This window comes from Kwoniella shandongensis, chromosome 4, assembly GCF_008629635.2.
Source record: "Kwoniella shandongensis chromosome 4, complete sequence".
In the NCBI taxonomy this organism is placed as follows: Eukaryota; Fungi; Basidiomycota; class Tremellomycetes; order Tremellales; family Cryptococcaceae; genus Kwoniella; species Kwoniella shandongensis.
Window position 1 is genome coordinate 1,596,387 of NC_089290.1, and position 12,807 is coordinate 1,609,193.

Genomic DNA, 12,807 nt, shown 5'->3' on the forward strand with positions numbered 1-12,807 from the left:
GACAGAAAGACCAAGATCGATATCCCATAATGTAGTCGTTTAATACAATTAAGCAAGTGTGCAAAGCTAAATCCATCGATCACGTCTCTACGTTTCATTTCGGTATACGGACTCTCAAATTCGGTCGGAGCTGTGTTCAAATCCACCATATCAGCTTTCGCCTTCTCTCCCGTCATAACAGCCGTGTAGAGGAAATGAAAGCGAAGCACTCACAATCTCCACGAAAAGAGGTCTCAGTTCTGCTATAGCCTTAGTTTCAGGCTGTACCAGCAAACCTTGTTCTCTCTCTTTTCTTCTTCTCCTTCTCGCATTCGCCGCACTTCTACCTTGAGCTTGAGCTTGAGCTTGTTGAGTTCGATTCGAAGGTTGTTTATTGCTCGATCCTGCTCCTGCTGCGCCAGCGACGGCGGGTGCTTTCGGACTTGATGCTCCACTCTTCTCGGTGTCGGGAGAGGGTTTTCGTTTGAAATCTAATGACGAGCGGATTTTCTCGAATGATACTCGATGGCCGGATCCTCCAGATCCTCTTCTGATCCTCTCTTTGCTATCTCTTTCTCCACCACCACCACCGAGGGCTGGCGGTGGTGCAAGTGTTGACGAGCTGGATCCTCCTACTTCACTTCCATCGTCATCGTCATCAGGATCATGATATCCGAATCCAGCCATTGCTCTTTGTCTTTCTTCTTCCTCTTCTTCTTCCTCATCATCACCCTCACTCTCCTCATCTGCGATTTCACCAGCTTCACCCATCGCTGTCTCACCAATACTCAGTGTCTGCATGACACTTTCCAATAGGGCAGCTTCATCGTTCGTCGCTTCACTTCCTGGTGCACCGGGAGGACCAGCGGCAGCAGATCGGAATCTCCTTCTGATCTTCTCCTCGTGCGCGACCTTCAATTTGTAATGATAATTGGCGATGGCGTCCACTTCGCTCATGACTTCTCGTCGAGCTTCTTCCCCTGAAGGCAGGATGATCTCGAGATCCAAAGGTTGGGGAAGTCCAGTCCGAGCATAGTTCAAGAACAACTCGATCCATCCCATGAGGTTGTCGAAAAGACCTTGGCCCTTCGAGTGAACGTTGTGGACAAACGAGTAGAAAGATTGCTCGTGACGTTGAACGAGATCGATAAACGTTTGAACGGTACGACCGGGGTCTTCTTGCGATACTACGAATCCGTTATCAGCGAGAAACATAGTGAAAGTCCTCTTTCATGCAACTTACACTCTTCGACTTGTTCCACGGTCCGTATCATATCATTGATGAACGCTTGCAGATCACCGAGCGAATCAGCGATGCTGGCCGCCTTGTAAACCTGCGCAAGAGGCGCGTAGAAAATAGTGATGATATCCTTGAGCAGTTCCGCTGTGACTCCCTATAAACATAGTCCCAGTCCGTCAGCATCTCCTCTGATCGCATCAGAAGGCGTACCCACCTCGAAGATCAACGCCAACAGCCCTTCCTTCTCCCTCTTCCTCATCCACAACTTCAACAACACGCTCAGATCCTCATACAACCAAGCATCCTCGCTATCCGGTCCCATATCGTCGTCCGAATCATCCAGCTCTGCTTGAGCATCTTTGTACTCTCTATACGCTCGTGTGGCTTTCGCAACTCTCTGGAATTGAGGACGCGAGAGTGACGGGACTTCGGGTGATCGAAGGATGACCACCAGCAAGTCTACACCTTCTGAAGCTGTTCCGGAGCGATCAGTTGGTACTGTCGAAGTCATCGTAAATATCGCAACTCACCTGCGTCTTTTCTGTAGTACTCCTGGATTTCGAAAGGAGCATTCGCATACTGCTCAATCTTCTGACACAAGACGGGATCATCGATCTTATCTTGTACCGCTTCGATGTCTTCTGCCAACAATCGCACATCTTCTGTCAGAGAAGAAGAGAACATCCGTTGAATCAAACTTTGTCCACCGAACGGTCTTGCGAGGAAGAGGTCAAGGACACCTGTCAGAACGTAAAAATGGTCAAGTCAGCTAGACTGTCCAAGTACCGGATGAGAAAGGCAACTCGCCTCGAATCATGGCCATTGGATTCGAGATCTTGAGAATACCTTTGAGTACGAAATACGGCATCAAACCGTGCAATCGCTTGAGGGAGGTGAGGGTGTCCGAGGCTGTATCTGATGCCACAAACAACTGGAAGATGGTCGCAGCGAGTCTACAAGAAAGGAATTGTCAGTTTTCGCCGCTATCACTCCCCGACTCTTCGGAGTATGGTGGGTGACATACGAGATCCGTCCCCACTCCAACACACTAGCTTCTGCTCTCGGTAGATCTTCAACGCGTTCCACCCGCTTGACCACTTCAAACACTCCTTTCAGACCACCTTCCTTACTCAGTACGTCGCCCTTGAACTGTGTCAAGCCCTCTCTCAACGCTTCGATCCTCTTCTCCGCTTCTTCTCTGAACCTTTTCCTTCCTTCCTCTCGTACCGCATCTGCCTCTAAACGTCTCTGACAATCCAACGCTTCAGGCGGAGTGAGTGCGGTGGGCGCAGACAGAAGGAACGATCGTAAGATCGGAGAGTTGATTACGAATGGTAATGATAGGATGCTGTTGAGGTATGCTCGGAGAGTGAGACGGTTCTTTTCTCGAGACAGAGGACTGCTAGTCTGAGCAGCACTGTTGGGCGAGTCGGGCATCGTGGGCGTCGACGAACCGCTGGGAGACGAAGGGTTGGGCGAGGAGTTGCCATAGATCATTCGCATAGGGTTGTAGGCGCTGTAGTTGGTCTGGACGACAGTAGGAGATGGCGCCGCGGTGACGGACTTGTCTTTGGGTGGAGGGGGAGGGAGTGGGTAGTCTGGGAAAGCCAAGCGGAGCTGGGAGACAAAGTGTTGTAAGTGTCATGCTAGACCGTCAGCTGTTCCACGTTCGCTCACCTCTTCAGCGAGTCGCTTGAAGTCTCCATATCGTCTTGAGACGAACACATCTGCGATACCACTTCTTCTCGTGCGGATGATGAATTCCTATACTATAGCATCAGCACTGACTAGCCCTCGCTCTAACGAACTACACTCACCTCATGACTCTTATTTCTCACTCTACCCTTTTCGACGACCATCCTGACTCCCACTACATTGACTTCGAACGCTATGGGGGGTGCATCTGGTCCACCTTCACCTTGACCACCGCCGTGTCTCTCCATCCATTTCCTCCTTCGTTCCTGCTGTAACTCTTCCAATCTTCTCAATTCCGATTGACCGATACGGACGACTTCCTCGCCCGAAGTCAACTTGATCCCAACACCAAACATCAACGCTAGATGTTTTTCGACTTTTGCCCATAGTTTCTTCCTTTCTTGGACTTCCTTCTTCTCCTCTTTGGTCATCAGACTTTCTTGAACTTCCCGCTCTTGGTCCGTCATCGTTGCGTGAGCTGCTATACCCGTCGTGGACAAGAAGGATGAGAGGAAAGGTTGGACTTTTGCTGACCAGAATGTTGGGGGAGCACTGGCCAAGAATGGGAATGGTAATAAGAATTGGTGGAACATGAATCGCATAAATGGTAAATCTCCAACACTCCCTTCCGTCCTTGAGATTTCGGATACTCGAGCAAATGCTTCCTTCTTCGCTGCGTCAGGAAGGACGAACGGGTCTCCCAACAGACCAAGAGCGTTCGCACCGAGAACAGGATCGGTGATCAGGTTCAATTCGTAGGCTACTTGCATGTTGACAAGTGTCTTTTTCAGATAATGAGCTCGAAGGGGCGTCAAGATCGTAGGTGGTTGCATCGATGAAGCGGGCAGAGAGGAATGGTAAGGATGTAGATGAGCAGAGGAGATCTGTGTTTGTGTACCTCCAACACCTCCTGATCGTGTTTCGTTATCGTCATCGTCATGGCCGAGCTCGATGGGGGGAGGCGGAGGTGGTGGTCGAGACGGAGGCGGAGGTGTAGGTAGTGCTCTATCTGTTCCAAGGGACAAGGACGACATTCTCGGCGGTGAAGGTGGTGAAGTGAACCCTTGAGCCATCTCAAACGCATTGGCAGCGCCTACATCTTCACCGCTGGCCGCTATCTCGTCGGGCGGAGGCGGAGGAGGTAACGGTCGATCTGGTTTGAGCGAACGTTGTCGTCGAGGTGTATACGCCTGATAAGGTATATTATTGGGGTTGAAAGACGACATTGCGCGGCTGTCAACTACGTTACAGAGTCGTAATGTCGGGTCTGGTTGAGGTTAACAAACCAAGGCTTGAGTATGTAGAAGAAGAAGAACAATAACACATGTACAGTAGCAATCAATCGTTATTGTTGAACATAATCATGAGCGAACACACACCGCCCGACCTCCGCATGTCGTCATGACGCACGCCCACGCGAATTGAATCCGACCTTGCTCTACCGTATTCCCGCTACGGCCTTGGTATTGTCCTGTCTTGGTCCTCGACCGATGCGTTTCGCGAGACAGTCTCAGTCATTTTACAGGTCATGCATGTATGTATTCATGCTACTGATCGGTCAGAATCGCAATTTGCGAGTACTCAAGGATACATGGGTGCAATACGGGTGATAACAGTCAACACACGTGCCACATTCCCGCGTAATGATGCTACTCTCGTTGCCTGGGACCGTCGATCAACTATTAGACCTTAACGTCTACGCAGCACAAACAGCTTTCGTTATGCGAATTCATGACACGAGATGAACGGGGAAAATCTACAAATGTTCGTTTGGATACGAGACGAGACGGAGGCTATTATGACAAATCAGATATTACACTACTCTTCTACACTATGGAGGCGGGGGGTATATATGCCCTATCCTTTCCTTTCCGGGGAGGCTTTGTTGCCATGCTATATGCTATGGATTGCGTGGTGATACGGGGAACCAAACGCTACTAGGCTTGAGCGATCTTGCTCGCGACTGTACGTTCTTTTTCCAGCCTCTCCTTGTTGGCCTGGAAAGCGGCATCTCGACAAGCTTGCATACCGGTACTGCGAGAGTCGAACAAACTATCAGCTTGGTTTCTCTATGAAGAGGAAGCTGTTTAATAAGAGGAACAAGAACTCACCAGTTATGCGCTTCGGGTGTACGATGAGCAGAACAGAATACCCTCTGACAATGAGGACAATCGCCTGCAATCCGTAATGCCGCTGAGGGACATTGTGTAGGGTTCGCCGTCATCTCAGGTTTGACCTCTGACCCTTCGGTAGCAGGAGGGGTGGTGGCTGAGTCATCGGATTTGGAGATGGTGGGGATGTTGTAGACGACTCGGAATTGACAACGTTTCTTGGCGGGCCTGGGTAGAGAGGGGGATAAGTCAGCAAGAGGAACATGATCAAGGCGATAAGCAATATGTGGAAGGAATGAATTGGGCTAGATACTGAAAGGGAAGGACAAAGGAAAGGGAGTGATTGATCGCATGACCGACAAGGTCAAGATCGAAGGGAAGGCATCGTCGACGGCACATGCAAGGGAGAGATGATAGGATGAGGTGGGCAGAGGATACTCACATATTGAGCGGTATTTATGTGTTAGTTGAGTTGTATGTATGTAGTACTGATCGAAGCGAGTGGCAACTATGTTAAAACGGTAGTTGTGATGGGTTGCTTTAAGTATGGGTCGATCCGATTCTTCTTTCCTTCTTATATATCTATTTCTCTAATGGACTACTAGCCTGAGTAAGGATGGAGTGGTGGCGATGAGAGAATACTATGTGATGTGATGTGACTCGGGAAGTCGAGGTGTGCGGGAAGGTGTAAGACGATTGAGATAAGACGAATGCGGTAAACGGGTGTGTGCTTGTTGAATGGTTGTGATTGATCTAAGTTTGATCAAAGTAATGGATCGAGTATAAGTATGTATGGATATATACTATATGTATGCTTCGGTTGGTGACGGTTGCTGAATAAGATACAAGATGAAAAGACAAGATTGAGATAAGTAATCAACTGTATGAATGATGCGATGCGATGCAATGCCACCGCTCACTCATTGACACCATTCTACGCATGCGTCAGCGCAACTACTGTGACTCAACTACACGCCACCCAACTCATCCCATAAGCGGTGATCGCAATAACAAAACACAGGGTAACCCGATACCGGTGTTAGGGATACTCGTCGTTACGTAACTCTCGATCATACACATACACTCCAGTATTCTAGAACGCACCTTATCCGAACGGGTAAACCCGAAAGTACTCCATTCAAGTACGCTCCCTTCTTATCCGACATCCTTTAGATAGAGATTTGGGGATGTCCTTTAAAATAAACCGAGGGGGGGATGGCACAGTACTTACATGAAAGGTGAATACACGTACTCCTTTGTTGTAAACACGTCTTCCATCGCGCAAGCAAGTTTTACATTCACAGTTGCCTACTACTAATCTCAACCGATAACGAGCCGCGCTAAGAAAAACGGACACTTGGACTTTTGCCGCCTGAACAGCTTAGAAAGCCAAGACTATTTTCTACCGCCCTACCCATACCCATTGCGGAGATAAGAAGTTGCGTTCCCCCCACGATATTGAACGCACATCATCAAACTGAAGATTTTCAATCGTGCGAGTACCGTCTTCTGCCTTCGCGAGGACCACAAACCGTCGTGGGAAAGATCGCACGGCACCTTTAAAAGTGAGCGAAGACTACGTATCTTCGGAAACGGACTGCCGCCACACACTTACACCATCCCTTCCTGCTTAACTGGACAACGAGCGCCGCACCTCTCTTTTCGGTACCCTCAATGAGCTCCTGCTTGGCTTCTCTCTTTCTAGTCTCCTAACATGACCAGAGAGGCAACTTGAAAAACCGTACTTGGCAAATCCACGTCAGAGATCGTTGGAACTTCTAAATGTCAGCACAACAAGTGACAACATGTTGATTGCAACTGGAAAATACACGCTGCTCATATATCATCCGATCACGCAACACGCTACACCAGACATCTTGTTTGCATGCCCGGCTGCTTCCACCTGTCACTCGGTATCCATCCCTCGTTACGAAAGAAGTATAGTGAGGACAAAGAAATGAAATTGTATTTGTAGGTCGAAGAGAAAGGAAGAGACATGGATCTGGACACAAAGGTCAGCACAGTCTACCGAGATAGCGTCCAACGCAAAACGTACAGGATTGATAGCCGAGGGTTATCGGTTTCGCATCTACCTTCGGAGAGCCTTGTCCAAGACTAGGGACGGAAAGAACAATGCAAGGAAAGCAGAGAGTAAAGAGTGAATCATACCTTGATCAGCTATGCAACATCTCGGCAGGCCACAAAAGCCACTCACTAGCTTCCTTGGTGATCTCCGAGTACTCGGTAGCCTGGATCTCAATGTGGATGCCTGGGTTGGTTGCAGGCCGAGGTGGAGAGTAACGAAGATATGATACGGCGAAAGTAGTTGTTTGTGCGTTGAGAGGAGGGTAGTTCGTGCACGCAGAGGTGAAGAAAAGGCGACAATAGGACGTATTATCGTCAGCAATTGCACATATCTGTGAATAAAGCACCACACTCACCCTCGAGTCGTCGTCGGAGAGCGTCCTTGGAAGAAGCGAAGACCATCTTGTTTCGGACGTTGGCGTCGTCGGGGGACCTGAGGGGTGGGGCACAAGAGATTAGCGGGTTGTATACGCACGATTGGGGTTGTGCAATGTTCTCGTACACCGCTCCATGCGATCCATGATGCCCTCTGCGACGATAGATACTGCCGCGTCGCTCCATCGCGACCTATCCAATTATTGTCTTCTCCAACGTTTGACGGAGCCCAATTGGCTTGCCGAGCCCCATAATGTAAACCTCAGTGGGATACTCCAGCATGACCTCCCAAACCACACAAAGCACCCCACTCCACCTTGACCGAAGAAAGCCCATCTCGTCCAACTCACCACATGACAAAAGTCAACTTATTCCTCGTACCTTCCCCACCTGGCAATTCAAATTCGAAATCGTACACTGCCCATCTACATTCCTTCTCTGGCAATTCCGCGATGAACTTGTCGAAATCTTTATCCTCTGAAGTTTTGAGGACGATAATCGATCGTTTGTCGTCTGATAGACCGTAGATCACGTAGGAGAGCTTTTTACCAGTTTTGAGCTCTTGGAATTTCTCGAGACATTCTTGCGACTACGCGAGGACGCGAGCGTTAGCGAGCGTCCGAGCGGAGGTGGGGTGGGTGGGTGGGTGGGTGGGCAGGCCACACAGTAGAGCAAGGGTGGGGTAGTTGACTGAACAACAAACAGCGAATGGCGTGAGGGAGGATGGGAAATACCAGTCTGATGCAGATGGATGAAGGTGGGCAGAGGGTAGGTAGCGAAGGAAAGAAGATTGAACGATGAAGGGAGAACATGAGGCGTGATAAAAGTAGTGGGTCAAGTAGCTCATGATGAGAGGTACGATGGAGCAGGATGTTGATACGCCACCATCGCTGCGGCGAGGGCAGCGAGCATCACCTCTCCCACCGCTATCACCTCACCGCCACCATTCCCGCGCACCATCATGGAAAGAGAGTGAACAACACCCATCACCACACCGCACCACAAGAGAGACGAGCCAAACATACAGGTTGAACACCGGACGACTGTACCAACAAACAAACAACGTCAGCATTTGTATCATTTCACACTCGCATACCGGCTACGCAGCGTACTCACCATCTTTGCGAATCTATCTTTGTTCTATTATGTGAGCTGGAGAGGTGTGAATTGCCTTATCAACGTTGTGCACTGATGTACTAAAGCGGTGACGGTGACGATGGGAGCGTTCGTACAGCGTTGCGAGGCGGGTCTCAGGGCGATGCGTGGCGCGTGGTGAGTCCATCACAACAGAGCAGTGACTATCGGAGTTGACGAGTGTGGCACTTTTCAGCCTTCATATATTCATACGTACTTTATGCAATCATGATGCATGGTATCGTTTCTTATCGTATCGTATCGTGTAACATGAAACAGACAACATGCACAAGCAACTATATTCGTGGACTCTCTTCACACATATGACCCTCTCGTTACACCATCATCAATACGCAAAGGACTTTTCGAGGAACAGGTTGTCTGTGACATACAGTCATTCAGCAAATGGGTCACCTCGTCATTCCAGGGCTTAGTCTGCATTCGTCCTCACTCACAATCGAAAGCCCTTTGTGTGCCGCCCAGTGGCCTCTCCTGTCCTTCATCCAATGGCGCCGGACTCTCTTCAATCGGCATGACCTCCTCTAGGAACCGTACCGTTTCTTTGGGTAGTTGCGCATATTGGAAGTCGAGATCGGTGATATATGGCTAATATGACGGATCAGCTTGTACGCATCGTGGTCTGAGTATACTACCAGCTGACCTTGTTGCCTGCCACACCCCTGAACGCTTCCCTCAGCTGCTCTGGTGATGAAGCATCGTCCTTCGTGAGGTCGACCTAGGTTGTTTGTCGTCGAATCAGCACTAATGATCGCCTCCAGCTGCCTTCATCGTGTGATGCACTCACAAGCAGATCTAACCACGCTTCGTATGTCACAGCACCAAACTTGCTCTCCAACTCGGTATATATGACCCCAATCTCTTCCTCCTACAATGTACACCGTTAGTCCGCCTGTTTACGTGAATCCCACAGTTTTCCGGGCGGATTGGAATGCACACTTACAGCATACACAATACCAAGACTCGCCAATGCAGAGTGCATCTCCCAAACCCCAAGTGTCTATGTTATTCGTCAGCTACGTTGTACTCAGAACCCACATGAACTAGCTACACTCACATTGGTCTCTTCCCATGCGAAATGTTTGAAAGTCGCTTCAAACTCCTCCAGCTTGGCAGGTGTGACATTGGTATGTTTGACCGAAACCATCTATATACGGCTCATGCATCAGCTTCTGATCAGGCTGACTAGTTATTAGCAGCTGGCGTATTGCACTCACCTGATTATCCACAAAGGCAATCTTCTTCTTCACACCTGCTTCTGCCAGTTCTAGCTCGTATTCCAGATCGTCAAAAGTCAGTACTGTGTAGTCGTTCTCTTCCACTTTCGCCTCCAGACAACTGTCGTTGACAGCTGCGATGTCGGTATTGAGAACGTTACGCAGTGCTGGAAGGGTATCCGCGAGCGACGAGAGAGTTTGCTTTTGTTCCTGCAGGGATACATCATATCATTAGATCTCGGAAAGCGTTCGCTGGGATGTCTGCAGTCATCGCACTCACTGAGAGTGGCCCCCTCAACGCGCCAATTGCTTGTTCGACCTGTTGAAGTCTGTTTACAAAGTTTTCCGCCGCTCGAGCAAAGTTCTTCCTCAACGCTTCTTTGATACTGTATTCAGTCAGCAAAGGCTATTTCAGATCACTCACTCTCTAATACTGGCGTTGATTGCCCTACTTCGTGCTGTCTCAGCTACCAAAAAGTCGGTCCAATGTCTCTCCAAATTCTAAAAAGAATCAGCCCAGTCCCACCGATCCTATGGCTCACCTCAAGGCGCAGGCCATCCTTCGGCTCCCAGGGTCGCAGCGCGTATGTCTTGATCTTGGTCTGGATGTTGCTATACAATGCAGCGAGCTCTTGTCGCTCCTTGACCCAACCTCGCTTGCTTGTCTTCTTATAATCGTTGAAACGGTTGAGGTGGGCGATGGCGTCAGGGTATGTGTCTGGCTGAGGTGCTGTTGACCAAGAGAATTGTGTAGAGCTCAACGATTCCAACAGCAGCGACAGCCGTCTTTCAAAGTCGTTCTTGTTCGTCCTGTAACGAGGTCCACGTCAGTAAAGTAAACCGTATCAAGGCAGCGACGACTCACCAAAGCCCTTGCATGAGCTCCGCAAACTTCTCCACCCTTCTGGCTCCAGTCTCTGCTTTGTCTGCACTTTGTCAGCTTAGTACAAATTGGTGTCACTCACCTTCACTCGAGAACTTGTGGAAGAACTCCGCCACGTATGTCATGACCGATCTCTCATCGGGTGTCTCAACATCGCACAGATCTTGCACTTCGAGCAATCGCTACGTCAATTGTTTCAGTTACATCTCGTGGTCTGGGGAGCGCTGAAACTCACGGGGATACCAAGCCTCTCCTCTGCGACCTTGAACGCTAGTTCTGTGTTGGCTCGCTTATCGTTCTTGTCCAAGGCATGGTAGTCAAGCAGCTCAGGACGATGTCGATGTATCAATGCGCATCTGAGTCGCAGTGAGAGCCACAACTCATCAGCACTAGCCAAACGACCTATCCAACGTGGCGACTCACAGTGCCAAACCATCCGCAAAGCTCTTTTTGAAGTTCTGTACGTCCACTTCTGGGTTGTACGGAGCGGTCTTCCTTTGGCACCATAACAATAACCCATCTTTGGCGGACAGACCCTCTTCGCTGTGACCATGGTTCAGCTTAGGCTTCGCCTTCCACAACATATACGACCGTGACTTACGTGATAGTTGCAATAGTGAATCTCAAGATGAGTGTCCATATCTGTGTCAGGTCGCAAACCAGTTAGCTATGTGGATGAATGTGTTTCCAGTAGCTTTTCGATGGCGGCTTACCATTCCCAGAATGAGTTTCAAGTTCCCGTCAACAATATCTTCTGGTCCGATGTTCGTCAACTTGATCCCTTTGTCTCGGATGAAGTTGAGCGCTTTGGCTGCGTTCTGTAAGAGAGAATGCAGACAAGTATGTCAGCTATTTCTGCTCAGGTCGCCCGCAATAAGGTAGCTGACCTCTGCTTTCTGGACTCTCATGGTGGGTTTCTTAACGTATCGGCCTAGTGATTCTTCTGACATGATCTCCTGTTTGACGTGCCTTTGATCAGCTGGCCTTCTCCTTGCTGATGAACGAGTGAGCTCCGGAAGCTGGACTGACAAGTAGCTATTACGAAGGAAGAATAGCGATTGATCAGCATTTGGTCCTTTCCATCAGACATTTGTGCGTGGTGGAGAGTATGGGAGAAGGATACCATAAGTGGGGTACACTCACTTGGATGAGCTTAACACCGTTCGAGAAGTCAAGCACGAGATCGGTCATTGGTTCGAGTCCTTGACTCTCGAGCTGTTTGTTGAGCCTACATCGAATTATCAACGAAGGTCAGCCTGTCTCCAGCGCTTCCTCTCTGCTTGGCCAGTGTCCAGTTGTAGCCCCGATCAGAAGGGATGCCGTATCGAAATCGAAGCCAAATGATAGAGAACGGGGAGCTGAACCGAGATCGACGGAATTAGACAACCAACTCACCATTTACAGAATGTCCTACGATGCACAGTCTATGATCAGCTACCCCTTCCTAACACTTATCAGTGCAACACGCTAGCTCACCTAGCTTGTATATCAGCCCACTCATATTCCACCCCTCCCGCTCCTCCCCCTGAGGGATTAGGACTCAATCCCCCCTGACTAGGTTTCGGACTACCCAATATCGATCCTCCTCCAAAAGAAGCAGAAGCAGCTCCTAAAGACTTGGCACGACCATGCCCTCTTCTGTCAACAACTCCTGCTGAAGAAGATTTGGTCGGTGTACCTGGACCTGTGCCAATTGATGAAGAGGCATGTTGAGAACCTCGTCGTTCCATCATAATTGGCGAGTACATCGTATGTCCGTCCCAATTCTCACGTTAGTGTAAGGAAGAAGAATAAGATGAGTTGTGCAATATATGATGTGATATAGATAAGATCAACGAAACAAGAAAGAAATCAACGGTTCTCGCGTTCATGTTTCAGGGCAACCACAATATAAAGTGACACGCGCTTGGACCTCCCTCCACAAAACATGGACGATTAGAGATAAATCACTGACCGCACTCATTCGTTATGCAGCTATGATATCGTTGGTAGACGGTTATTGATATGTATGATGTGATATATACGTGACCTCTTCTGTATTTGTACTGCTCTTTTGATACTCATTTCTCA

General features: G+C 49.2%; 4 protein-coding genes across 4 annotated transcripts; all 4 read right to left on the bottom strand.

Moving 5' to 3' along the window:
• Window positions 1-94: 94 nt before the first annotated feature.
• CI109_102619 (uncharacterized protein) lies at window positions 95-4,140 on the bottom strand (the record flags this gene model as incomplete). Its single annotated transcript, XM_065967164.1, has 9 exons — window positions 95-130; window positions 214-1,166; window positions 1,223-1,373; window positions 1,434-1,693; window positions 1,750-1,959; window positions 2,027-2,172; window positions 2,244-2,836; window positions 2,897-2,983; window positions 3,037-4,140. 9 exons carry the CDS (start codon window positions 4,138-4,140, stop codon window positions 95-97), a joined length of 3,540 nt encoding a protein of 1,179 aa, XP_065823236.1.
• Window positions 4,141-4,851: 711 nt separating this feature from the next.
• Window positions 4,852-6,191, bottom strand: CI109_102620 (uncharacterized protein; the record flags this gene model as incomplete). Its single annotated transcript, XM_032006340.1, has 3 exons — window positions 4,852-4,948; window positions 5,026-5,253; window positions 6,130-6,191. The coding sequence occupies 3 exons, from the start codon at window positions 6,189-6,191 to the stop codon at window positions 4,852-4,854; spliced, it is 387 nt and encodes a 128-aa protein (XP_031859361.1).
• A 923-nt stretch (window positions 6,192-7,114) lies between these two features.
• CI109_102621 (cofilin) lies at window positions 7,115-8,604 on the bottom strand (the record flags this gene model as incomplete). The annotated part of the gene is made up of 6 exons (XM_065967165.1): window positions 7,115-7,140; window positions 7,241-7,294; window positions 7,467-7,543; window positions 7,836-8,074; window positions 8,511-8,528; window positions 8,602-8,604. 6 exons carry the CDS (start codon window positions 8,602-8,604, stop codon window positions 7,115-7,117), a joined length of 417 nt encoding a protein of 138 aa, XP_065823237.1.
• Window positions 8,605-8,965: 361 nt separating this feature from the next.
• CI109_102622 (uncharacterized protein) lies at window positions 8,966-12,485 on the bottom strand (the record flags this gene model as incomplete). Its single annotated transcript, XM_065967166.1, has 20 exons — window positions 8,966-9,000; window positions 9,075-9,225; window positions 9,281-9,355; window positions 9,425-9,505; window positions 9,581-9,637; window positions 9,695-9,784; window positions 9,855-10,064; window positions 10,135-10,183; window positions 10,279-10,355; window positions 10,397-10,664; window positions 10,720-10,771; window positions 10,820-10,919; window positions 10,973-11,093; window positions 11,161-11,280; window positions 11,339-11,379; window positions 11,451-11,555; window positions 11,625-11,693; window positions 11,881-11,965; window positions 12,133-12,147; window positions 12,214-12,485. 20 exons carry the CDS (start codon window positions 12,483-12,485, stop codon window positions 8,966-8,968), a joined length of 2,073 nt encoding a protein of 690 aa, XP_065823238.1.
• Window positions 12,486-12,807: the final 322 nt, after the last annotated feature.